This window comes from Artemia sp. Qi Xiang Cuo, chromosome 16 (assembly GCF_049724085.1).
Source record: "Artemia sp. Qi Xiang Cuo chromosome 16, ASM4972408v1, whole genome shotgun sequence".
Taxonomy (NCBI): Eukaryota; Metazoa; Arthropoda; class Branchiopoda; order Anostraca; family Artemiidae; genus Artemia; species Artemia sp. Qi Xiang Cuo.
In genome coordinates this window covers 54,541,833-54,569,489 of record NC_142809.1, presented here as the reverse complement: position 1 = coordinate 54,569,489, position 27,657 = coordinate 54,541,833, and the positions used below count along the sequence as shown (strand labels likewise).

Here is a 27,657-nt window from a genome sequence, read left to right as displayed (position 1 = left end):
CTTGACCATTGTTAAGGAGAGGGGCCACATATAAAGGGCAAGGGAGGGAGGGCATGGTGGCCCTCCTATCTCTCTTCAAATCACCTTCAACGTACATTCATAGTTTTAACCTAATACCATCAGCCGTTTCTTAGATGTTTCTGATGTTCCTTTTTCACAACTAGCACGGACAAAGTGTGTTTTGATTGTGTTTGGTATCTTTCTCAACATTACCTTGAAGTTTCACCTTAATACTCAAAGCTTTTTTGGAGAAGTATTATCAAACATGTCTTCTTTTCTTCATAAAATACCTTATATGTAACAAAGAGCACCTTGCATGACTTACAGCCCTTGCACCAGGGAATGTACCAGGGGGTGGGTTACAACCCCGTAGAAATAGTAATTAGACCTTTGGACTATTCTGAATAAAATAGTTGTCTCAAAATTTTGATCGGATGCCTTTTGGGGGGAAAGGGTATGGGGAGTGGGGGTTGTTCGGTTGCCCTCGACTAACTTTTAAATCTTCCAATTGAATGAGCCCCCTCCAAATTTTATGCAAACACCTTTTCCATAACGGGCTTATATCCTGACAATGGACAACTTGCATAGATTACAACACTTGCCAGGAACTGGAAGGAGGAGTGGTTGTCAACCCCAGAGGCGCAGTTATTTCAACCTTGAACTATTTTGAACAAAAAGGCTATCTCAAAATTTTGATTGGATGCGTTTGAGGAAATAATATTTCGCGGAGGGGGGGGGGGGGCTGGTTGCCATCATTCACTCTGAAAAGTGTACTACAGCGTTTAACTTGCAATTGAATGAGCCGCCTTTGAAGTTGTTACTACCACGCCTGCCATAAGAAGTGCCTCTGAGAAAAAATAGTAACACATTAAAGCCTTTTGGCTGTTTACTACAGACAATGCTACAGCATTGCCTCTAACTTAAACAGGCGAGTAAAAATTTCTATTTCTCTCCTAATGAATATACAACATTACCCGGGGGACACTGGGGGGGGATTTTACGAGGGGAATTTTACGCGGGGGGATTTCCGGGGGAATCTTCCAAGATGGGAGGCATTTTTCAGTGGAAAAATGCCTAGCACTGAAATTTTCTTATGCCACGCTGTCTGAATTTATATTTTACGATATTTCTTCGAAGTTTTATGTCATTTTTGTCACATAAAAGCGATTTACAATTTGGTTTATATCCAATGTAAAGCAAATATGGCTTTTAAGAACCACTTGGTGAAAAAATTTGGCATATGTCGACTAAAAGACTAAGTTATTTGAATAATGATCACGCCTTCATTGTCCTAATCACCTTCTCTCAATAAACTTTATTGGTCTCCGTTATCATTGTTTAAGGCTATTAAAAAATGCTGCTCATCCCATGAAGTTAACAGTTTACAAATTGAAGCAAACAGTAGAATAAAGCACTAAAAACCACAATAGCACAGCCTGGATTCACTTTACAAGTATAGTCAACTCTAATATATGTTATAGTCAACTCTAACATATTTTCTTATATATGTTAGAAAGCTTTTTTTTCACATCCTGAATATCAGACAAAACCACGACGGCTTTGCCAGCTAGCTTATGAATTGTACCCTAAAGTTGACTACTCCACAACATAAGCTACAGAACGTAATAATGACAAACAGTTTTTGATTGGTCACTCAGAAATAGTTTCCCATACAGAAACAAGATTAAATTCTTCCAGATCTTATTTAAACCTAATAAATAGTTCTAAAGGTTTACTCAGCTAATACGAAACCTTCCGTAATAGTATATAGAATTGAACCGAACACTACTCAATTTCCTTATTTATTAATTTAGTTATCCACAAGAGGTGCTTAAGTCAGCAGATTTCATTTAAAAGTAGAATATGGAAAATTTTTAGTAACCTCCATCTATGTTTTAAAACGAATAATAACTTCTTTCTAGGAAGACAATGTATCTAATTTATTTGAAATACACATGATTTCGATTGCTAGGAATCTAACCTGCCAATGACATTCTTTATTCTAAGAGTAAAATAGTTCTTAGGATTTTGTTCATGTTTTCTCCTGCTTGACATAAACGATGTACTGGTTACTGTACAGACTCAACAATTTTTAATATTAATTTTTAACCAATTCCAATAACTTTTTGAGGTTCTGGTTTATTGATTTGCATATTATAACCTACTCCTTCATTTTTGTTCAATAATAAGGCATTTTGGCCTTACTATTTATATACTTCAAATTTTGCTGTGCTAGATTACCTGTTGGGGTCAATTTCAATTTATTGTTCCACTTTATCGCATAGAAAGTCTGCTGAATTTGCAATTACTTTTATTCAACAAAATTAGTTCCGAGCTTGGGTCAATTTCAGTTTGCGTGCTAATTTCAATAAGAAATTTCACTAGGAAATTAAAAATAATATTTCATTCAAAATGTAAATAATAGTCCTTAGGATTTTGAATTTAGCGTACTAGAAAAGTCAGTTCAAAAGTGTGGTTAACGATAATACACCATACTTGCTATACGTGCATACTCGTAGAAATTATGGATTATCTTTTGACCGTGTCTGCCGGTCCACTGAAAAACTGGTACTCCCAAAACTTTTAGGGAGAATCAGACTTTTCCTATTCACCGATAGTCCGCAAGAAACTAAAATAAAATTAGCAAATAATACAAATAAAAAACTCGTGGAATGGCATTACCAAGAACTTGTCTCAATCTCTCAAGATTAACTTCCGCCAGTGACAAAATATGTAAGAAAAATATTCTCCAAGTTAGCTCAAGCAGATGAAAGATCAAATGGGAGAATATTTTGCTAAGTACAGCTCTTTGCTAAGCTGGAATTTTATGCTATAGTCTAGTGGTTTGTTCATCATATTCTTGGCCAAATTTTTACGTTTTTGCAACACTTTCTTTATTATATAATTTATATGATAACCTGATATTGTTCTTGTGACTATTTATAAAACAAACACTAAAATTCTGAAAAGTACTTGAATTTTTCTAAAGTAGGCTACTCACTTATTTTGTAGGCTACAGTCCAGGCAGTATATACAAGATTCCATTACTAATATAGGTAAAAGGTGAAAAAATTGCTCAATATGTTTTGGTTTAGGTCTTAGAATAACAGCTTTTCAGTAGCAGACATCCTGGAACAAAAAGAGACATTTTTAAAGTAGGCCTACAATATTTTTGCTCATTTAAGCCTATTGCAGTTTTGTTCATTTTTTGACAATTCATCCTCACACCCTCTAATGGTCTAAAAACAACCATAGGCTATACAAGAAAACTAATCAAGAACTGAGGTAAATATTTACATAGCCTAATTTAGCCAGGAAGAAAGTAAACTTGGTAAATTTTTGGGAATTCATATTATTGACTGGTAAATATCTACAAAATCATATTATTGATGTACACATAAAGTGAATATACCATTCAATGCCTTTTTTTATGCTGATTATGAATATGAAAATCATTTCTATGAGAAATGAGTTTCAGCCCCCCCCCCTATATATACCAATTCAGGGTATATATTTCTACATTATGGGGGGGGGGCCAAATTTTTTTCTGTTGTTAATGGGAGGTAAGTCTAAACTTTACCCCCACCCCCCGAATGTAGAAATATATACCCTTAATTGCTATATATAGGGGGGGGGGGGCTGAAATTAAATTCTTATAGAAATGATTATTATATTTGTAATCAGCATAAAAAAGGGCATTGAGTGGTATATTCACTTTATGCATAAGTCAATAATATGATTTGGTAGATATTTACCTATTGACTTAGGAATAAAGTGAACTTACCACTCAATACCTTTTTTATGCTCTTTACAAATATAATAAAAAAATTCAAATTTATCCACCCTAGGGGCATCTTGAGGCTCATTTTATTTGGGGGGGGGGGGCAATCTTTGTAAATTTTACCTAATTGCTACCTGTTTTATGCCAAATTTTCTGTAGAAATCAAGAATTTTGCTAAATTTTGGCTGATTTTGCAAAATTTGTGCCCTTGGCAAAAGTTTTACCAAATGGAAAAAACGTTAGGAGGGGGGGTAGAGCACCCCCCACCCCCAAATATGCAAATATATACCCTGAATAGTAACTGCACAAAGAAGTTATCAACACTAGTCAAGTTATTGAAAAGTGGTTAAAACATAGAATTAGTTTATAAATAAGTTGTTCAAGAGTAAAATATTTCAAAAATACTTATTATAACAATTCAAACCTCATTTATTAGACAACTCAAATATAAAATGTTTTCCAACCATTTCAAGTTTTTCAAATATCATAAACAATTCATGATATTTTCCAATTCAGGGTATATATTTGCATGGGGGTGGGTAAATTTGAATTTACAATAGAAGCAATTATTATATACGAGCTCTGCAAATTCATTGATGAATCTCCTGACCTAGATTTTGTTATTACTTGTGACGCTGTCATAAAAGCCAGATCCCAACTTAAACAGAAGGTGTCTTGTGGGATAGATAAGGCGAGCACTCTACACATCATTAATGGAAGTTATGGCTTGGCGCGTCACCTCAGCCTTCTCATGAACCTGATATTTGTTACGGGTATTGTTCCATCCTCGTTCTGCATTGGTGATCTGTCTCCGATTCCCAAAAAAGGGAAATCTGAGCTGCAATGTTCCTCTTTCCGTCCCATCACCGTATCTACTACGACATGCAAACTTTTCGAGCTTCTTTTTCTTGATGAGTTAAGACAAAAATGTTACGTTCCCCCATATCAGTTCGGTTTTCAGGCTAATCTTGGCTGTTCTCATGCTCTTACAGCAGTTTTTACTGCCCTCGCCGACGCTGAATCTTCGGGAGAAAGTATGATCCTCGCCGGACATGACGTTAGACGAGCGTTCGATTGCTTAATTCATTCGTCCATGCTTCTTCATATGGCAAGGCGAGGCGTCAACCGATCAGTTGTCCGTGTTCTCAGGGATTTATATAGGAACCTAAAAGTGCGTTTAAAACTTCCATCCCGTTTTTCCCTGCAGTCGTCTCTTCATCCTTCCCTATATAATTGCATTAATTCTCGTGTGAGGCCAAACTCTTCAATTCCCTCGAATATGCTTGTGAATCTTCAATACCCCATCCTCGTTAAGAAAGGGACTAGACAGGGAGCTATCACTTCCCCTACCCTGTTCAATAATAGTGTCCTGGAAGTGCAGGCAAAGTGTCTTCCTTCATGCATTCTTGGGAGAATAGATATGTCTGTTATTTGTTATGCTGATGACATCCTGAATCTCAGCCGTACAATCCAGCACATTGAGCAGAATTTCAAATTTCTCAAAGATGAATATTCAAAAATCGGTCTGTCTTTTATTCCTGAGAAATCCAAAGTAATCCTTTTCACATGGCTAAATCCCTCTACTCCTCTTATAAATATGGACGGTTCTCTTGTTAAACCCTCAGACCATATTACATACCTGGGCCTCCCAATTGGCACATCTATAGGCCACACACGTCGTTTGCTGATTTCTCACGTTGAGCGTAAAATTAGCATTTCTTAAGCTGTAATCGTAAAAAGCAAACTACGTTTCAACCGTTATATTCTAGCATCCATTTAAAACGCAACAGCCCTTCCTCATATGCTTTACATTGCTCCTTTCTGTAGATTCTTTACAGTTACAGATAAAAAGCACCTATGATCAATCTTCTTCAGATTTGCTAAATATCTTCTACATTTGCCCCCTTGGACAAGAAATCATAAAATTATTCATTTGTATAAGCTATTTGACCCTAATACTAGCATTAATAAATCTCTATCCCGTTTTCAAAGTAAGTTTCATCATCCATGGTCAACAATTTGTTCAAAATAGTTTTTTTATATTAATGTAATGCATATAGTCACTGTTCGTATTAATTTAATGAAGAGTTTTCTTTTGTCATGTGTTTGAATTTTCAATGTGTGTTTGTGTCCTTCTTTTTCTTCTTTTTTTTCTTTTTTGTTTTCATTAGTGATTACTCCGTCTACTGTACCTTTTTTTGACGGGCAATAAATGAATAATAATAATAATATTTGTAAAGAGCATAAAAAAAGGCATTGAGTGGTATCTTCACTTTATTTGTAAGTCAATAATATGAACTACCAAAAATTTACTATGAATATATTTCTAAAATAACTGTCTAGTGAGAAAACATTGCCATTTTATAACTGATTCAGGAATGGTATTTTTTATTTTTATTTGTCATAATAATAAAATGTTCTTGAAAATAAATATATAGGAATTTCTATAAAGAGCCTGAAACCCCTCAAAAAAGGCATCACAGCAATACAAAAAGTACACTATTGGAATAACCATTAAAAACCCTCAATAGGAAACTTACAGCTCCCATATTGAAGAAAAACACAACTGCTGCCATCTCAGAACAACAACAGCACTGATGCATCATCTTTCTCTTTTTTTCACATTTTTTATGTACTTCCCAATTGTTCTTGCTGTTTTATTTTGTAGAATTTACATGGTCTTGTAATCAGCATACAAATTGCTGCTCCAAACTACAAATCCATATGATATATATGGGTAGATTATTGCAAAATATATTGTGGAAAGAATGTGTTCCAGGAAAATATGCTTCAGTTGTCTCCAAATGCCTACTCCTTGTGCAAATTTGGCAGAAATAATGTAACTATGATGGTTCCACAAAAGATTAGAATCAATATGGCACTTTTGAACTCAATAGGACTTTACCACTTACATCTACAGAATCACCCACTCTACAGAATGTCAGTAAAAATGTCTTCATTACATTCATGCACAGCAAAGTTAAACTTGTAAAAACCTCCAGGAATAACCTTAAACTTGTAAAAACACCATTGGAATAATCATTGAAAATTCTCAATAGGTAACTTACAGCTCCCATCTTGAACAACAACAAAGCTCACATTTTCACATCAGCTCCACCTGGCATTAATGCATCCTCTTTTTCTCTCTTTTTTCATTGTTGCTAGCAGGACACTGAAACATCATAGAGTTGTTTAAGGCCTTGTTTTTAAAACCTAATTTTTTATATCTAATTACTTTTGAACTATTTTTTCAATTTTACAGCATAGCCTAGTCTAAAAACTGTAGACAAGGTAATAAATTACCATTAGGGGCCCCAATAAGGGCTCAAAGTAGAATTTATCCCAGAAACAATTATTTGAATTTAGAAAGAGCATAAAAAAGGTATCAAATGACATATTCATTTTATTTTTAGATACATTATGTGAATATACATATATTTACCATCAGACTATCATATTTCCTCCCAATCTTATGCTCTTTTCAGAATCATTTTAATTAACAGTTTGGTAAATTATGCACTCAATCACACAGACACAAATTGCAGACTGGCTTGATGACTGGTTTCAAGCAAAATAAATTATGGCATCCATCACAACATGGTTTCAGAAAAAACAGGTCACACAATACACAGTTGCTAGAAGTTGTAAAAGATTTCCAAAATATGGCTGATTTCAGTTTGAAGTTTGATTGCTTGTACGTTGACTTCAGTAAAGCTTTTGACAAAGTTTCAGTTAGTTTGTTGCTTGAAAAATGTGAAAAGTATGAGCTAAGCAGTAGAATTTCAGCATGGATTACAGATTACTCATCAGGCTGTTCCCAGCAAGTTATAGTCAGTAGTACACTTTCAAGTGAGAGCCCAATTTTGAGTAGTGTGCCACAAGGCAGTTTTTGGGCCCAGTGCTATTTTGTTTGTTTGTCAATGATCTGCCTCAGGTATTTGGTCACTCCACTGTCAAACTGTTTGCAGACAATGTAAAACTGTATAAAAGTGTTACCTCCCTGGTTGATATTGCCCTTATTCAAGAGGATCTGAATGCCCTAAATAATTGGTGTAAATTGAACTCCATGTTTGTAAACCATGAAAAATGTTTTGTACTTCATTACTTTTCAAAAAGCTCAACATATCATTATATTCTTTGTGATACATCTATCTCATCTGTGAATTCAGTAAGGGATTTAGGTATTCACTTTGATAACCAGTTGAAGTTTCACAAGCATGTGTCAACAATTTTGCAAAATGCTATTTACAGTCTGCTTCAAATTAAGAGAAGTTTCAGGAAATTTAACCTTTACACTTTTATGACACTATACAAGACAATAGTATGCCCGGTGGTAGAATATTGTTCCTCTGTGTGGTGTCCAACATGGAAATTTGAACTACAGCAAATTGAAAAGGTTCAACATTGGGCCTCAAAGATTGTGCTGTATTTGAGTCATTTACCATATGAGTGTTGACTGCAATGTTTGGGACTTCCTTCTCTGGAGTTTTGATGGGATAAGATTGACCTGATCAATATGTTCTGTATTATGAAGGGTGTCAATAATGTAGACTGGGCTGATTTCTTCGAGCTTAGTCATTTCTCAGCCACTCAACAAAACTCATATAAACTGTATCAGCTGTGAGTGCACAAGAAAATAGGTTGATGTAGCTTTATTAACCGAGCAACAAAACTTTGGAATAGTTTACTGATACCATAGTTTCTGTAATATAGTTTTTTTTTTTTAATGATGAAAATTTTTTGTTTTGCGTTTGGATTGTTGCTGTTTGAGCTATCATTTCTTGTGTTTCTATTGTGACAAGCCTATGGCTTTCTCCTTTATTGAATAAAATAGATAAATATAAGAGCTATATTCTTATAGCTTTTACTTTTTTTTAAGTTGTTTTACTTGCCATAGTTTGTTTTATTAGTTGTTTTATTTACCATAGTTCTTTTACTGTTAAACAGTATTTTACTATTTTTGCTTATGCCAGTTATGGAATCAAGTACATATTAACCATTATTTCTAAAGATAACTTTACCCCTATGCCACCCCCTGATTGACAAATGTAGTCTGTATCCCAACTACTCCACTCCAGTATTTTCAATATTGCAGCACTTCTTCCTGTCACTTGATTAGCGTTTGCTGTTAAATTAATAAGAAGAAATGAGTTGCACTGTTGAAAAGAGGTTAAAATTATTTGGGCTATTTGTCCATTAGGGGATGGGGTGGGAAAGTTTTCCCAAGGTCACCAAAAGTCAGTGCTTTTAAAGAGGATAGACTAAGAAATATATATTCAAGTGGCTTCCCAGGTTATTGTTTAGGCTGTAAAGATATCAAAAAGCTCCCCACCTAGGCTTGACTCCCATTGCTATCAAGTAAAAGCACATTTAGAATTTTACCAATCTGGTAAAGCCACTAATTAGCTAGTCTGTATTTTACTGCTTTAGTTTCACTAGTTTGGATAACTCTGTGTACTATTTAGCAAGTTTGTATTTGTAATATGTATTATTGGATTTACTCCCTCTAGGCCTACTGCTGATATGAAAACATCATAAAGCTTAACTTTATTCAATTAATTAGAGTTCAAATTCAGGATTAAGGTATATTATAGGACAAAGACCGGATAGAAAAAAAATGCACAATTAGATTCAGTGATATTTCCAAATATAATAATTGCTCCTGTTGCAATTGCACCCCCCCCCAAATGTGGTAAAATATATCTCTTGGCTATCTGAAAAAGTTCACTGATCCTATTGTTCAAATTGGCCTTTTTTGGCATAATGAACCAGCTGTTTGCAAAAGATTATTGCCAACCCACAAATTGGTAAGTCCACGTTATTCAACTGAAACCAACTAAAAAAAATAATGTGTTACTTAATCCACTACTTTATGTTCTTTTGATGTATTCTATGTTCCATGTTCAGTACTGTTTCCAAATAAAGTTTTCAGTGCAGTTGCAGTTCCCTTGTAATGAGGCCAGGTATAGTCCCTTGGCTGTATTCAAAACTTAGCTGATTTTTTTATATTTTCAATTTGGCTTTATTTAGCTTTGCTCAACTAGAGAATTACCTGGAACCAAGCTTGACTGTTGAACCAATCTTGATTCTAAGTTGAGTTGTAAGCAGATTTAAGTTTGCCATGGAAGGCAAATCTGCTTGCAAAAGCAAGCCCAAATCAAAGAAAACGCTTTAACAAGCTTGCTTCAATCCTACTTGTTAAGCAACTTTTGCCTTGTTGTGAACTTAAATCTGAGCTTGAAACAAGCCAGTGGCAAAGGAAATCCTTGATTCAAGCTTGTTTCAAACCTGCAATTTTATAAGCTAACTTAAAGCAAGGTTGCAACACAAACCAGGGGGATTAAAGTCCTTGGTACAAGCTTAAGCATGCAACTTCAAAAATATAATTGAAAAAACCCTGTGGGTTGGTAAATCCTTAAGCATGCAACTCTGAAAATATAATTGAAACAACCCAGTGGATTGGTAAATCCTTGATTCAAGCCTCCAATTTTGAAAACATACATGTAACAAGCTTGTATAACAATCCAATGACAATCTTTAATTTGAGCTTGTTTCAAGCCTGTAACTTTGAAAATACTCCTTAAAATAAGCCTGAGAAACAAGCCAATGACAAGGTAAATCCTTTATTAGAAGCATGCAACCTTGAAGATGAACTTACAAAACAGGCCTGTAGCAAGGCAAATCCTTGGTTTATCTATATATTGGCCAGCAGGCTTATATCAATTCAAGTCATTGAGTCATGCTTGGCTCCTTCACAACGTCTAGTAGTAATTATTTTGTTACCTTGTGGATACTGATTTGTTATCATAGGTAGCGCAATAGCGCTGCCTAAGTAAAGAACAATGTTGGCACAATGTATTATTTATTTATTTATTGTTTTCTTCTCCATACCCGGGCACTTTGTATTGAAGGAGTTGTCATAGAAACTTCAAAAAGGGCTCATTCGATTGGAAATTGGAGTGGCTAGTGCCCTTTTTAAGAGTCGAAAGTGATTGGAGGGCACCTAGCCCCCCCCCCCATGCCCAAGATTCCCCCAAACACATCCTATCAAAATTGTGAGATAGTCATTTTGTTCAGCATAGTTGCTTTCCAGATAGAAAATATATTTTTGAGGAGGACACTCCCCCAAAAACCTTGGGCCAAGGGTTTTAAGTTATGCCCTGAGGGCATATAAGAACGATGTTGGCACAATGTAATATCTATTATTTTTTTCCTTTAGAGAGGGGCACTTTGTATTGAAAAAGTTGTTGTAGAAACTCCGAAAAGGGGTCATTCAATTGGAAATTGGAGTGGCTTGTGCCCTTTTTAATAGTTGAAAGTGATTGGAAGGCAACTAACACCCCTTCCATGCCCACCATTCCTTGAAACAGATCCAATCAAAATTTTGTGATAGCCATTTTGTTCAGCATAGTTGATTTCCAGGTAGAAATTATGTTTTTGAGGAGGACACTCTCCCACAGCCTTCAGGGCAAGGGTTGTAAGTTATGCCCTGGGGGCATATAAGTTTTTTATAGAAGGCGTTGTCGTAGAAACTTCAAAAAAGGCTCATTCGATTGGAAATTCAAAGGGCTAGTGCCCTTTTTAATAGTCACAAGTAATTTGAGGGCAACTAACCCCCCTCTCATAACCATCTTTTCCCCAAACACATCTAATCAAAATTTTGAGATAGCCATTTTATTCAACATAGTTTTAAGTTCCGGAAATTAGGTCTGTGAGGATTACAATCCCTCCACAGCCCTCAGGGCAAAGGTTGTAAGTTATGCACTGGGGACACATAAGGTTCTTATAGAACGCTTTGTCGTAGAAACTTCAAAAATGGCTCATTTGATTGGAAATTAAAATGACTAGTGCCCTTTTTAATAGTCGAAAGTGATTGGAAGGCAACTAACACCCCTTCCGCGCCCACCATTTCACCCTAACACCCCTTCCCCAAACATATCCAATCAAAATTTTGAGATATCCATTTTTTTACACGCAGTTTAAAATTCAGGAAATTATACCTTTGAGCAAGACACTCCCCCCACAGTCTTCAGGACAAGGGTTATAAGTTACGCCCTGGGGGCATATAAGGTTTTTATTGAAATATTTGTTGTAGAAACTTGAAAAAGGGCTCATTTGATTGGAAATTCAAAGGGCTAGTGCCCTTTTTAATAGTCGGAAGTGATTTGAGGGCAACTAACTCCCCTCTCATGCCCACCTTTTCCCCAAACACATCCAATCAGAATTTCTAGATAGCCATTTTGTTTCACGTAGTTTAAAGTTCAGGAAATTATACCGTTGAGCAGGACACTCCCCCCACAGTCTTCAGGGGGCATATAATTTTTTATTGAAATCTTTGTCATAGAAACTTGAAAAAGAGATCTTTCAATAGGAAATTGAAAGCGCTAGTTACCTTTTTAATAGTCGAAAGTGATTTGAGGGCAACTACCCCCCTATCACGCCCACCTTTTCTCCAAACACATCCCATCAAAATTTTGAGATAGCCATTTTATTCACCATAGTTGAAAGTTTTGGAAATTAGGTCTTTAAGGATGATAGCCCCTCCCCCCCCACAGACCTCTGGGAAAGGGCTGTAAGTTATGCCCTGGGGGCATGTAAGATTTTTATAGAAAGCAATGTTGTAAAAACATCAAAAAGGGCTCATTCAATTGGAAATTGAAGGGGCTAGTGCCCTATTAATAGTCAAAAGTGATTGAAGGGCAACTAACCCCCCTCTCACGCCCACCATTTCCCCAAACACATCCAACCAAAATTCTGAGATACCCATTTTGTTCAACGTAGTCGAAAGTTCTGGAAGTTAGGTCTTTTAGGATGATAACCCCCTCAGAGCCCTCAGTACAAGGGTTGTAAGTTATTCCCTGGGGGGATATAAGGTTTATATAGAAAGTTGTTGTAGAAATTTCAAAAAGGGATCATTTGTTTGGAAATTGAAATTGCCCTTTTTAATAGTCAAAAGTGAGTGGAGAGTAATTGACCCTATCCCACGCCCACTATTTCTCCAAACACACTCAATCAAAGTTTAGAGATAGCCATTTTGTTCAACGTAGTTGAAAGTTCTTGGAAATTATGTATTTAAGGATGACAAACCCCCCAGAGCCTCCAGGACAAAGGTTGTAAGTTATGCCCTGGGGGCATATAAGGTTTTTTAGTTAGAGTTGTCGTAAAAACTTCAAAAGGGGTTCATTCAATTGGGAATTGAGAGGGCTAGTGCCCTTTTTAATAGTTTGAAGGGATCGGAGGGCAGCTAAACATCCTCTCACGGGCACCCGTGTTACAAGAATATCCAATTAAAATTGTTACATAGCCTTTATGTTTAACGTATTAGAAAGTCCAGGATACCATTTCTGGGAGAGAAACACCCCCCCCTCCCTCAGCCTGTAGGGCAAGTGGCATAATTTATACCCTGAGGGTGTATAAGTTTTTTTTAAAACGTTGTCATAGAAACTTCAAAAGGGCTCATTTGATTGGAAATTGAAAGGGCAAGTGCCTTTTTTAATTGTTTAAAGTGATGGGAGAGCGACTACCCCTTTTCCCAAACACATCCAATCAAAATTTTGAGATAGCTATTTTGTTTAAGGTAGTTGAAACTTCTGGAAATTATGTCTTAGAGGATGACAACCACCCTCACAGGCTTTAGGGTAAGGGTTGTAATTTATGTCCTGAGGGCATATAAGGTGTTTATACAAAGCGTTGTCGTAGAAACTCGAAAAGGGCTCATTTGATTGGAAATCGAAAGGCCTAGTGCCCTTTTTAGTAGGCGAAAGTGATTGGAAGGCTTGACATTTTTATAGTAAAGATCGATGTGGGTATAATGTATTATTTTGTTGTTGTTGTTGTTTAGACCAGGGCACTTCATATCAGAGGAGTTGTCGTAGGAACTTCGAAAAAGGCTCATTTGATTGAAAATAGAATGGGCTGATGCCCTTTTTACAGTCGAAACTGATTGGAGGGCAACTAATCCCCCTCCCACGCCCACCCTCCCATTTGTCTTTATGTTTAAAAAGTAAATGTTGCCTAAGACTAAATCAAAATGCACTGGGTTAATGCCAATTCCCAATAAGGCATCTCAGCAGTATCCCAAGAACGACTGGGGGTATTATGTTCAAACATATGGGGATACTTCTGCTCTTATAATTTAACCAAGTCAAAATAGCGTAAGTGTATCTCAAAGAAAGTAAGCAGATTTTTTTTGCAAATGGTATCAAGTTTTCCATTTCAGGTCAACTAGAGGAGGTATGAAATGAAATTAAACACTGCTATTTGTGTCCAGATTTTTAAAAGGGTGTATGTTGTTAAAATTTGCTGAAAGTATTTCTCCAGCATACGAATAGCAAGCCAAACTATAAAGTCTTAAGAAACGAAAAGATTTGAAGTATTATTTTCTTTTTCCCTGAAAAGACTATGTCAATATAAAACGAACAGAAATTAATTAAAAAAACTTTTCCCAAAAAATAAGTTTTTCAAGGAAAAGTAAAGAACTCCATTAAACAAAAAATGAGCAAAAATAAAATCAAATTATCTACCAAGCGTGAAACTACCGCAAATCAGCAATGGTAAATAAATGAAACCCAAAACGAACAAAAATTACAATAAATAACCGAGTCAAACTCAAAACGAGCAGCAATTAACATAAGTTGGGCTCAAAACCCCTATGCCTTCCCAAGCCCAGAACATATTTTGTACTTTACTGAAAAAAATACAAATAAATGTGCATTGTCAGTTTAATATACATATACTGATATTTAGTTATCAAAATGTTAATATTATTTGATTTATTGAAGTTATAAAAATAAAAACATTTATGTTTTTTTCCGTAAAGTGCAAATTAGGTTTTGGCCTTGGGAAGGCATACGGGCTTTGAGCCCAACTTATTCTAATTTCTGCTCGTTATGAGTTTTACTGGGTTATTTATTGTAATTTCTGTTCGTTTTGGGTTTCATTTATTTATCACTGCTGATTTGTGGTAGTTTCACGCTTCGTAGATTATATGATTTTATTTTTGCTCATTTTTTGTTTAATGGAGTTCTTTACTTTTCTTTGAAAAACTTATTTTGTGGAAAAAGTTTTTTTTAATTAATTTAAAAAAAAATGTTTAAAGTACAATTGGTGGTAGCCTAGTGTATGAATTGAAATGAAATTCCAAAAGCTATATATTCCAAAATTAATGAATAATTCTAATTAATATTTTGATTTAGAAAGCTGAAGATAATTGTTATTTAGTTGGAAAAAAAACCTGCCAAGTTGTATTTTTAGTTGCATGATATGCACTGGTGCCGACAAATATCTATAAACAATCTTTAGATAATTCCTATGCATAATATCTAGTACATCTTCCTCAACCTGTCCAATATTTAACCTAATTCAAAGTTTTTACAGAGATTTGTAAAATACTGTGTGCAATTTTATGGCTAATTCAAATTGCTAGTGTTTTTAGGTGTAAGATTTTCTTCTTTTGCATCTACTCAAACAACCAAGGAAAAATGGGATCTTCTGAGTGCTGTCTGTTTAGAAAGGAAGCCAGTTATTGCAAGGAACTTTTTACCCATTGAAAAGGAGGTTCTGTCAATGTCTCAACAAATAGAATATAGATTAAGTCTAAAGTCAGATCATGAAATCCAATTAGAAAAAGATAGGCAAGTCTGTCTTTCTCTTATCTTTAATTCTTTTTCTTTTTCTGTCAAGCTTGGAGAAGGTTTTATTTTTGAACCAAATTAAAAGTATCCTAATTTACCAACTTTCTTGATAGCTATTTTACAAACATATCTGATCGAAATTTTTTTTATTAAAAGGGCACGCTTCAACTTTTCTTTTTAATATAATTTTCTGATTTTTTAAACATTATATTTCTAGTTTAGATGCCTTTAGGGCTAGAAAAGCCACAGGTATTTGCAGTTCCTTTGCTAACCTGTTTGTTTGAGAAAGATGTATGCCTGTCACCTTTTTATGCTGTTACTCTAATGACCAGCTATAGGCATTACAATCTAAGCATGTGCTCAGAAATTAGTTTCAGGGCTAGGGTATATAGCTTAGAAGCAAACACAAAGCAAAGGTGAATTATGTGGGTAATATCAAAATAATAAAACATAAAGACAATTTATGTTTTTTAAGAGGTAGGGAGAAAGCTGCATGCCTGCTGCAATGATACGCATTTGTATTTTTTGACCAATTTGGTCTGTGTATTTGAAAACATATGAACTTGTGCATTTTTTGTAGATGCAGTCAAAAGAAGAACAAAAAATCCTATGGAAATTGAAGCCTTATAGCTTTTGTTATCAAGTGAACCATGGTAAGCTTATATACTGGGACCCCTCCCCCCCCCCCAAGTTTGGAAGGGTCGTTAGTTTCCGAAAATGTTGGGAATGGGGAGGTAACATTCATTTCCCAAATTTAGAGGGGGCTAATTCTTTGTTTTATATTGTTCAACAAAAATACTTAAAAAAGGGTATTTTCAAAATCTCTCATTCAGTAGAAGTGTCTGGGGCTTGGGTGACGTTTTACTTACTTCTGTCCAATTTTGTCAGTTGCCGAGGTAGTAAACTAGTTTATAATCTAGTGTAACTATAACTGGGGGAATAATGGTTGACATGAATGTAACCACAGGACAGAACAAGGGTTGGTCAGACTCTTTTTTGCTTGAAAAATATTTAATAGCAGCCCTAATCTTGATTCCGTCCTGGCTAAGTGGTTGGTGCACTGGTTGGGAATCTTGTTGTCCGAGGGGCATGGGTTTGATTCCTGGCGTGGCTGGTTATTTGGTTTGGGAAAGGGATCCGTGGCGTGATTCTTTAAGCTCAGCCAGAGTCAACCCAGCTCTGAATGGGTACCTGGAGAAATCTGGGAAGGTAAGCGGGAAGGGTTTGCGAAAGCACAGGATGGCTGGCCCCCAGCCCCCCATCGTACTTTCTGGCTGAAGGGCCACGGAATGGAGATCAGTACTACTGGTTTGGACCTTGAGCGTCTAGTGCCATCACACTTACTTACTATTTCTTACTTTATGGTTTTCTTACTATTTCATACTTATTCACATTTCTTCATTAAAATTCTAAAATCTTCATCATCAAAGTTGTCCCATGATTAGAAAAAAAAAAACAACTTATGAATCTCCCAAGAGTGAACCTACTGGACAAAAATTCGTTCAATGAACCCCTTCGTGAACACTTGCCCTTCTGTGATGTCATAAGTTTTTGGTAAGCTACAATGGTACAGTGTGACTAGCGGTTAGAGCTAACTTTCTTACTGCATAAGAGAAAAAGCAATAATCTCTATTTTTTTCTTTTAGCATGAAGCTTTTTTTAATACATTTTGGTCAGGCCTTGAAGGTGCAACAATCCATTGCTATGATATAATTATTGGCATAATTTTAAAATGTCCAGTTGTTATAGACTAAATGGTCGAACTTCGTCCACATTTTTTATGTTTATTGTCCATTACTTCCTTCTGGGCTCCCAGGACATCCGGTAAGAGCCACTATGGTATGTAGCCACACTTTTTCCCACAGAGTTAGACTATGGATGAAGCGTATTTCGGGCCTTCCTCTTCTTTGGCGGCTCACTGGTTGTCGCTGGGGAGTCTATCTTACACCATATGTATAAAACGTATCCCACAAGTAGCACTATTTATTCTAGAAAGAAAAAACATCCAACATAAAAAATAGTAAAAATTCATGCACACTTAGTTTTAGACAATCAACTTAGTATGTATAGTACGCCTAGTTGATTTTTTACAATTTTTTTTTTTTTTTTTTTTTTTTTTTTATAAATTATTTAGAACAAATTCTTTGATCTTATAAATAAATTTTTATTGTGTCTGTGGCAAGATTAGAAAACATGGATGTGTGCTCCAGGAAAAAACAATCCATTCAAATAACCACGAGTCTCTTGTCAATGATATCGCATTCTGATGATAGACAAGGTTATCCAGCTTATGGGCAATGTTAACCCATCAACTCCTCTACAACGTTTTCATAGTATTAAGTCATTTGAGGGCAAAAAATTGGCAAACATTGACAAGGGAACATTTTATTCCAAAAGTGTACTACTGAAAAACTTCAGGGATTTTGAGAGAGAGAGAGGGGAAGGGGAGGCTAAAAATGAGATAGTGATGCTCTAAAATAAATTGTTTTTGAACTCCTTTATCAGATTCTGCTCATCTTATGATCATTTTCATGTGACATTTTCTAATGAAGGGTCCTCAGGGGATCATCCTCTCCTATCCTGCTGATGATAATTATCATGTTTTTAAATTCAATTTATTATTATACTAAAAAAATTAAAATATTGTTTAAACCTGTAGATTGGTCATACATTATACCCAAGTTAATCAATTAAATTACTACTACTACTAACAACTCACCGTAGAACTAGCCGCCTGAGGCATACAGCTAAGCACGCTCCTCCCCCGTCCCAATCTATTCAAAGCCTCCTTCTTTTAACCTTCCCAGGAAGTTCCCTTTTCCCTTAAATCTTTCTTTATGACACCCTCCGACACCAACCGCGGATGACCTGCTTTCCGTTTAGCCCTAGACGGTTGGCCGAAAAGGACAATCTTCGGCAATCTGTTATCCTTCATCCGCAAAACGTACCCTAGCCATCTCAACCTTCTCTCATTATAGCCCTAGAAAGTGGGATTGGACCACATTTTTCGTACAGCCTACTGTTTGAGATACATTCAGTCGGCCGGGTACCCAGAACAATCCGTAGGTAATTTTTCTGGAAAATATCTAGCAATTCTTCATCCGCTTTTCGGAGCGCCCATGCTTCAGAGCCATATTTGAGCGCTATCATAACTATAGCTTCCAAATTCTAATCTTGGTTTGCAGACTTATCTTCCTATTTTTCCAAACTTTTTTTTAACTGAAAAAACACCCTGAGCCGTGGCTATTCTACTTTCAACATCTTCACTGCTCCTGCCGTCTTTACTAATAATACTACCAAGGTAAGTGGAGCTGTCTACCTGATCAATCTTTTCGTTACCCAACGTCACATTTTCATCCGAACTTATTCCTAGCCTTAGTGACTTACTCTTCTTAACATTAGTTTTTAAACCTATTATAGCACCCTGAACCTGCAAAACCTCTAAAAGTTCATACATTTTTCTCACACTTTTATCTAGGATGCTTAAGTCATCAGTATAATCTAAGTCCAGGAGAGTTTATACCCTCCATTTGGTTCCGTAGTCTCCCACTGCCTTTCCTGTGCTCCTTAAGACAAAATCCATCAAAATGATCCATATAAATGAGAATAAAAACAGCCCTGCTTAACTCCTGACTTAATGCGAAACTAGCTTCTAGCCTCATTTCCTACCTTAACTGCAGCAGTGTTATTCTCGTACATAGCAATAATCACTTAAAGGTATTTGTGTGGCGTACCATACATGGATAAGACCTTCGCTAAAGCTCTTCTATCAACAGAATTGAACGCTTACTCATGATCTATAAAACTGAGGACCAAAGGTGTTTGATAACTAAGTCACTTCTCAATTATTAACCTTAGAGTAAAAATTTTGGTCGACACACAGCATCTCTCAGTCTAAAAAGAATCATATTACTAAGTAATTTGCTACAACCAGAGACCAGACTAATGCCTCAATAATTATTACGCTCATTTTTATCATATTTATTACATAGGGAATTAACTACGGTTTTTCCAAAATCGCTTAGTACCTCTTCTTTTTCAAAAATCATATTCATATCATTCGTCGGAATAATTCTAACCTCAGAGCCATCATATTTAAGAAACTCATTTGCCACACTATCATCACCTGAATCCTTAATATTTTTTAATCCTTTTAGTTTTAGCTAATCAATTAAATTAAATACCCCAAAAAGCTGCATTGTGTCCCATTGAAAAGAATTAATAAGTCTTTTTTTTTCATTTTAGCTTATTTACTTTCTGAGTGCAATAAGATAATTAAAATTGTGTTTTTTGTTACTACCTTTGGAATAACTATTGGATATTTGATTTGTTTTATCTTTAATTTTAATCATTTTCTTTTCTAGTTTTAGCTGCTGTTCTAGTTTTTTGTTCCAATTTTTTGGTTATTTTCTGTTTCTGCTTCTTATCCACGCCTAGCATATCTTGTTTGATACTAATGTTAAATATTAATGCAATAAATATTATTAATATTATGCAGAATAATATTATGCAAAATTAAAATAAAGTTCTGCAAAAATATTACACAAAAATAAAATAATATTATTCAAAAATATTATTAATGCAATAAATATTATTAATATTGTGTAAAATAAAATTATGCAAAAATAAAATAATATTATGGAAAAATATCATTAATGCGAAAATGCAATAATAGTATGGAAAAATATTATTAACGCAAAAGTGCAATATTAATACAAAATAATATTATGCAAAAATAAAACAATATTATGCAAGAATAAAATAATATTATGGAAAAATACTATTAATGCAAAAATGCAATATTAATACAAAATAAAACTAATGCAATAAACATTATTAATATTATGCAAAATAATATTATGCAAAAATGAAATAATACTATGGAAAAATATTATTATGTCAATAAATCTTATTAATGTTATGCAAAACAATAGTATGGAAAAATAAAATAACATTGTGGAAAAATATTATTAATGCAAAGATGCAATATTAATGCAAGACAATACTGATGCAGTAAATATGAATAAATTAATCGTAAGAGGTTTTTCCGCCAATAAACTTGCTTGGCAATTTAAAAAACTTAGTTTTCAATATAATGAACTTTTAAATAAGTATACTAGGATTTAGAAAGATATTTTGAACGATGTTTTGATTTAACTTGTTGGATGTGTTTTTTCTCTTCCCTATATTTTTTGAATTTAGAGTTTGTTTCGACACAAGCAGTTGCCGTGTTACAGTGGATAGTAGGAAATTAGTTCTTAGAATTTTAGTATGGAATTGATTGGTACCTGTTGACATTCGTTGTTATGTAGTTATGTAAGGTATACTTACCGAAGTGTCACTCTTTTATATTTAGGTAGTTTTTATTCAGAATCAGTTCTAAGTAATCGGTGGTGAATAAAACTTTGCAAATTTTTTGGGGTACTTTTATATTTTTCGGTCTTGTATTTTTTGTAGATATTCCACAGGGGACATTGCACAAGATGATGCCATATGGTTCTATGGCATGCGTGCTCATTTGTCTGGTTCAGGAAATTTAAGTGCCGAAACCCACATGGGAAAGTGAGGTTTCCACTGAGGAGCCCTAATACGTGGTGATTACTTGGGGAATATTGAATTTCGTAGTCTTAAGGTGCTTTGGCTTGGTGTTGGGGCAACTATTTACAGTTGTTAATATTAAACTTGCTCTATTTTGGACATAATTATTTGATTATTGGTTTGGAATTACTGTTTTGTCATAGGTGATTGGATGGATGAGTAAGGTCTAGACCTTGTTGAAGTTCTCATTTATCTCACTTACTAAATTAGTCAGACAGTTTTTTTTTACCAAGTAATTACCTGTAATACACTATTAATATTATGCAAAACAGTATTATGCAAAAATAAAATAATGCAAAATATTATTAATGTTAAATTACTCTTTGCTTGTGTTTTCCCTAGGCCTTAAAACTTTTTGTTTGCTAAAAAAAAAAAATATGTTTGCTTTGCTGTGTTTTTACTCTTGTTTTACTTTTGTTTTACATGTTTTACTTTGCTTTGCCTGGCTAAAAAGATTCTATGTTTCAGGGAGAGGCAGGAAAGAATAAAACGAGGAGATGCTGATGATTCAGACATGGATCAGGCTGCATTAAACAGCGCACAGGACTTTGAAGATGCTTCTGTTGAAGAACTGTCGAAATTTCCCTTTGCTGATCGAATTACAGGTTAATGAAACAGGGTTTATTAGCCAAATAACTATAATGGGTACATAGCTACACAGAAAGCATACAGCCCACATGAACTTTAGAGGCATTTTGGTTTAAATTTCCTAATATTAAATGACATTTGTTTCATTACATTGTGTCAATAAAATCATCAATGGCATTTTATTGATAGACTTGTTAATGCCATTTTAACCAAAGTTGATATAAATAATAAAATAATTTGCAGAGCCAGGAATTTAGATGCCCAAAATGTCACTAGTTCATTGGTGTAGTTTTAGAACCTGTTCAATCTTTGCTTGAGGGAACTAACGGGTGGTTTTGATGCGGTGATCTCTCCTGAAGTACAGTGTGAAGTAGATTAGTAGTGCTGGATAGAGCTGTTTTACAATACTCAGACTTAGACTTTTCCCCTATAGGCAGGGCCGTCACGTATGGAAGGGGAGGGGGACCCCCCCCCCCCCCAATGTTTATGGTAAATCGGTAAAATCGTGGCGCTTTGCGCCACGATTTTTCCGACGCCGTTATAATTCTTTGTTCAGTTCAAGAAAGACCACGAAAATACTGACATGTCATCCACAGAAATTTCGAACTTGGTCGGTAAACGCAGCACTTTTGCCGACTCTTGCCGTGATTTTACAGATGGTGCTAAAATTTTCCATTTGGTCAAATAAACAACATTAAAATAGTGACATGATATCTACCGAAATATAAATCTTGGTTGGTAAATGCAGCGGTTTTACCGACTCGTGCAGTGATTTTGCGTATTGTATTCGAAACGGACACTATGCTAATTATTGACAAAAAAAAAGTCGGTAAAAATGACCTGCCGGTCGGTAAAATCTCTTGCTCCCCCCCCCCCCTCCAAACATTTTGACTGGTAACGACACTGCCTATAGGCACTTGTACTTGTAAGAGGACGGACAGAGGATCCATCAGCTCTACCCTGTGATTAGAAGTTGATTGACTCGTTCTTGCCTTATTGGTCTAAACAAAAAGTATAAGTAACTTACAACAATGGAAACTGGTGCTCGTGTCGATAAAAAAAAACATCAACGCCATCTAGCGTTTGGGGAGAGTTGCCATTTTTCAGTTCAGTAATAGAATTAATTAGTTTAATTTATATAGACAGTAAAATCTTGAAGATAGTAAAAGCTTGAAAAAATGCTTAGTATCACCGAATGCTAGATGGCGTTGATGTTTTTTTGTTGACACTAGTGCCAGTTTCCACTCTCATAAGGTACCCATACTCTTTGGGTTTAACTTTGGTCATGATCTTTTTTGGACTGAAGTTTAAACGTTGTTTCTAAATTAATGATAAGTTTATCTATGCTTTATTACATTTTGCAAAAAGAAAATATTGATGATCATTCTTGAAATAAAAATTTGTATATTGTTTAGCTGTTTGTCTTTTCAAAATCATAAGTGGTGGAAACATAGTTCCTAGGATTAAATATAAATAGAACGAAGTCAAATAAGAAAAGTCTATCTAGTTTTTGAAGGGTGTACAAGAAGCTTCATTGGTCACATAATTTTTTAATTATGTGACAAAAAAATTTACGTGCAAACGTAAAAAAATATAAAAAAATACGTTATAATATACGTGAAAAAAAAATCAAGTTAGTTGCCTATTCTAAATATATGTTAAGAATGGTATATAAACGCTCCATCATAAAGTTTCGATAAGCAAATGTAAGCTGCAACGCATAACACAAGACTTTCCATAGGCAGGATAGGTGGGCAGCCGCCCCCCCTCCGTCTTGGAAGATCAAAAGCTAGCAGTTAACTTTAGAATATGACTTACTAAATAGTCTCAGGAGTGGAAAGGTCCTCAGAAGGTGTGACAAAGTCCACTGGGGTAGACAGCTATTGACTTCAGAATATGGTTTAATTCATAGTCACAGGAGTGGAAAGGCCCTCAGAAGGTGTGACAGAAGTAATTGTGATAGACATCAATTGACACCAAATCAATGATAAATGTTGGCCATTGTCTGTGCTACAGTCCTGTTAGCCATTGTCGGATCTACTAATCCTGTTTGTGCAGTGAAAATACAGCATAATAAACACAACAAATTGCAAAAATTGCCCTTTTTATGGCAAAATTTTCAGAAAAGTAGATAGGTTAGCGTATCGAAAATTCACCCAAGTTCTGCTCAATAATACGCCCTTTGTAATACGCCTCAAAATCTGTAACTCAAGAGGACCTTATTTTTTGTTTTTTAAGGGGCTAAATAGTCACTTTTTGTGGTTTCAAAGTCATATAACTATGTTCATTATGTTTTTCTACCATAATACCCCAAGGAGTAAGGGGAAGCTTAAAATTTTAGATTTTTCTTTGAGAAAAATCAAGTTGAGCATTCATAGTGTAAATATGACATAGAAATTTAATTTTTCTTATAAAAGGGCAACATATCCTCTATTGGACATTTGGATGGGGACTCAAGGCACTTGTTTTGAGTAAACGAGGTTGATTGTCATGAATAAGTGTTATTAATTTCTTACACCGCACTACCTTTCCATATACAAAGTAAAAAAATGAAAATTTTGAGAAACGGTTCTAATTTTTTAAATATGGAAGCTAAAAAAAAAAAAACAGAAAAAAAACCACAAACAAACTTTTAATTATAAAAAAAGTCTAAATATTTTGACTTCAAGTCCAGAAACCTTCATCAATGGAAAAAAAAACTAAATTAAACAGAATATATAAATAAAATAACAAAACACAAAACAACAAACACAGACGAATAAATCAAATAATAAAATATTCAATATGTTAATTGTTCGTCACTTTAAATAGCACGAAAATCAAACAAAATCAGGATAACTAAGCAAAAGAGACACGGTTCCTTTTTGATTTGTTAAATTCAGAAAGGAACAGTGTCTCACTCTCCAATGAACGCTTTTGATTTAGTTCAGTAGTTCTAGTTTTAGTAGTAGAAGTTGCAATGGTATTTGCAGTCACCGTCACAATCGCAGTAGCAATAGTAGTCACGGTCGCAAGTATTGTCAGTTGCAGTCATCAGTTATCACAGTCGTAAGTTGTCCTACTCGTAGTCGCAAATTATCGCATTAACCGTCGCAATTGCTTGCAGTCAGAATCGCAAGTAGTCGAAGTCGCTAGCAGTCAAAGTTGCAAGTAGTCGTAACCGCGGGCACATAGTAGCATTAGTAGTAGTAGTAGTGGCCGTGAAATTTTCAAGTTAAAACCCTAAGCCGTTAATGATATATTGCAGATGCGCCCTTTTGATAAACTGGATGCTCAGTTTCCTTGGAACAAAAAGTTTAGTTCAATATTCCTTGAAGTTTCACCATAATACACTAAGCCTTTTCAGACACACCTATAATCAAACAATCTCCCCTTGCCCAATGATAATCATGTAAGTAAACAATGGTTAAGTTGTATAATTTACAACTTTTTTCCCTGAAATTTTGGAGGACATGGCATTCCTAGAGGTATAAATTTCTTATTCATTTAATTATTTTGAACAAAACGGGTATTTCAAAATGTCGATCAGCGCTGGCGTCTCAAAAGGACGAGGAGGAGAGGGTACTGGTCACCCTTCGATTACTTTCTAACATCCCCCTCAGCTTGGGCTGAAAGTTTCAGCTTAGTACTCTGAATCGTTCCTGAGTTTTACAGTGAGAGAACTTTCAATTTTGTTATCTGACTTTTGAGCAATTTTTAATTTAATGGCTATCTCAAAATTTTTATTGGATGCATTTGGGGAAAAAGGGGCGTGAGGGGGGGGGGGGCTAGTTGCCCTCCAATCTCTTTTGACTCTATAAAACTGAACTAGAACTTTCAATTTACAATCAAAACAGCCATCTCTGAATTTTTTAAGAGCATCCGTTCAATAAGAACCATATATTCCCCCAAAGCATAACTTACAACACCTGCCCCCGGGCCCTGGGGGGCTGTGTTGAACCCTGAGTTCTCGTTATATGATCTTTGAACTATTTTAAATATAGATATCTCAAAATTTTCATCGTATGTGCTTGAGAAATCAAGGGTGTGGAGGGGGGGGGCTAGGTGCCCTTCAATCTCTATTGACTCTTAAAAAGGGAACTAGAACTTTTAATTACCACTCAAATGAGACTCCTTTAAAGTTAATACGAGCATCCCTTCCATAGGACCCATATTTGCCCCCAGGGCATAACTCTCAGCCCCTGCCCTCGGGCCTTGGGGGGGTGTGTCAATACTACATTTTTTGCTTAGTGATCTCTGAACTATTTTTACCAGATTAAAATTTTTAGTGGATGCATTGAGGAAAAAAGGGTAGGGGGGGGGGGGGAGAAGCTGGTTACCCTCCAATATCTTTTGACGCTTAAAAAGTGAACTAGAACTTTCAATTTTCAATCAAATGAGCCCTTTCTGAGGTTTATACGAGCATTCCTTCCATAAGAACCATATATGCCCCTAGGGCATAGCTTATAACCCTTGCCCCTGAATACTGTGGGGGGGGGGCGTGTCCTGCTCAAACATATAATTTCCAGAACTTTTGACTACGTTGAACAAAATGGCTATATCAAAATTTTGATTGGATGTGTTTGGGGAAATGGTGGGCGTGGAAGGAATGTCAGTTGCCTTAAAATCACTTTCGACTATTTAAAACGGAACTAGCCATTTAAATTTCCAATCGCATGAGCCCTTTCTGAAGTTTCTAAGACAAAATTGTCTATACAAAACCTTATATGCCCCCAGGGCTTAACTTACAACCCGTACCCTGAGAGCTGTGGGGGAGTTGTTATCGTCAATGATCTAATTTCCAGAACTTCTAACTACGTTGAAAAAATGGCTATCTCAAAATTTGATTGGATGTGTTTGGGGAAAAGGTGGGCGTGAGAGGGGGGTTAGTTGCCCTCCAATCACTTTCGACTATTAAAAAGGGCACTAGCCCTTTGAATTTCCATCGAATGAGCCTTTTTTGAAGTTTCTACGACAACGCCTTCTATAAAAACCGTATCTGCCCCCAGAGCATAACTTAAAACCCTTGCCCTGAGGTTTGTGGGGGAGTGTCCTCCTCAAAAACATATTTTCTATGTGGGAATCAACTACGCTGAACAAAATGGCTATCTCAAAATTTTGATTGGATGTGTTTGGGGGAAAGATGGGCATGGGGGGGCTAGTTGCCCTCCAATCAATTTTGACTATTAAAAAGGGCACTAGTCCTTTGAATTTCCAATCGAATGAGCCTGTTTTGACGTTTCTATGACAAAGCCTTCTATAAAAACTTATATGCCCCCAGGGCATAACTTAAGACGATTGCCTTGAGGGTTGTGGGGGAGTGTCCTCCTCAAAAACATATTTTCTATCTGGAAATCGACTACGCTGAACAAAATGGCTATCTCAAAATTTTGATTGAATGTGTTTGGGAGAATTATTAGCGTGGGGGGGGGGGGGGGCTAGTTGCCCTACAATCACTTTTGACTATTAAAAAGGGCCTTAGAACTCTCGATTTCCAATCGAATGAGCCGCCTTTGAAGTTTCTACGACGACCCCTTCCATATGAAGTGCCTCTGGGAAAAAAACAACAAAAAACATTTGCATAGGCAACGCTATAGCGTTGCCTCTTATAAATCCTTGGTGTAAACAATGGGCCAATCACATAATTTACTACCTTTGCCCCGGGGACTGTGGGGGCATGGCAGCCACAAAGGCATAGTTATTAGACCTATTGACGATTTGAACAAATGCCTTTTTCGAAATTTAAATCAGTGTTGACTCCCATCAGTTTTCAATATCCCTCTTAACAGACCCTGAAAGTTTCAACTTAACAACCTTAGCCGTTCCTTAGATATTGCTGATAAGATTTTTTGACAACCAGTATGTACATAGGTTGTGTTGATTTTGTTCAACGCCGCATTCAAAATTTCCTTAAAGTTTCACCTCAATACCCTAAGCCTTTTTGGATACCCAGAATCAAACATGCTCCCTTTCCCAATAGCAATCCTTATATGTAAACAATAGGCAACTTGCATTACTTGCAGCCCTGCCGTAAGGGATATGGGGGTCATGTTATCCCCGGAGGCATAGATACTTGAC

General features: G+C 35.6%; 1 protein-coding gene across 2 annotated transcripts in view; it reads left to right on the top strand.

Annotated features, from left to right (window-relative positions):
• The first annotated feature begins 2,663 nt into the window (after positions 1–2,663).
• The window catches only part of mRpL46 (mitochondrial ribosomal protein L46), a 42,284-nt gene continuing 17,290 nt past the window's right edge, over positions 2,664–27,657 (top strand). Inside the window, exons 1-3 of one of the 2 annotated variants that reach the window (XM_089102797.1) lie at positions 2,664–2,733; positions 15,216–15,414; positions 21,481–21,617. In XM_089102797.1, the coding sequence (XP_088958923.1) occupies positions 2,673–2,733; positions 15,216–15,414; positions 21,481–21,617 (397 nt within the window). In that variant the 5' untranslated portion in view covers positions 2,664–2,672. Of the gene's footprint in view, positions 2,734–15,206; positions 15,415–21,480; positions 21,618–27,657 lie in introns of both variants that reach the window. The other variant, XM_089102796.1, reaches the window with a different exon arrangement.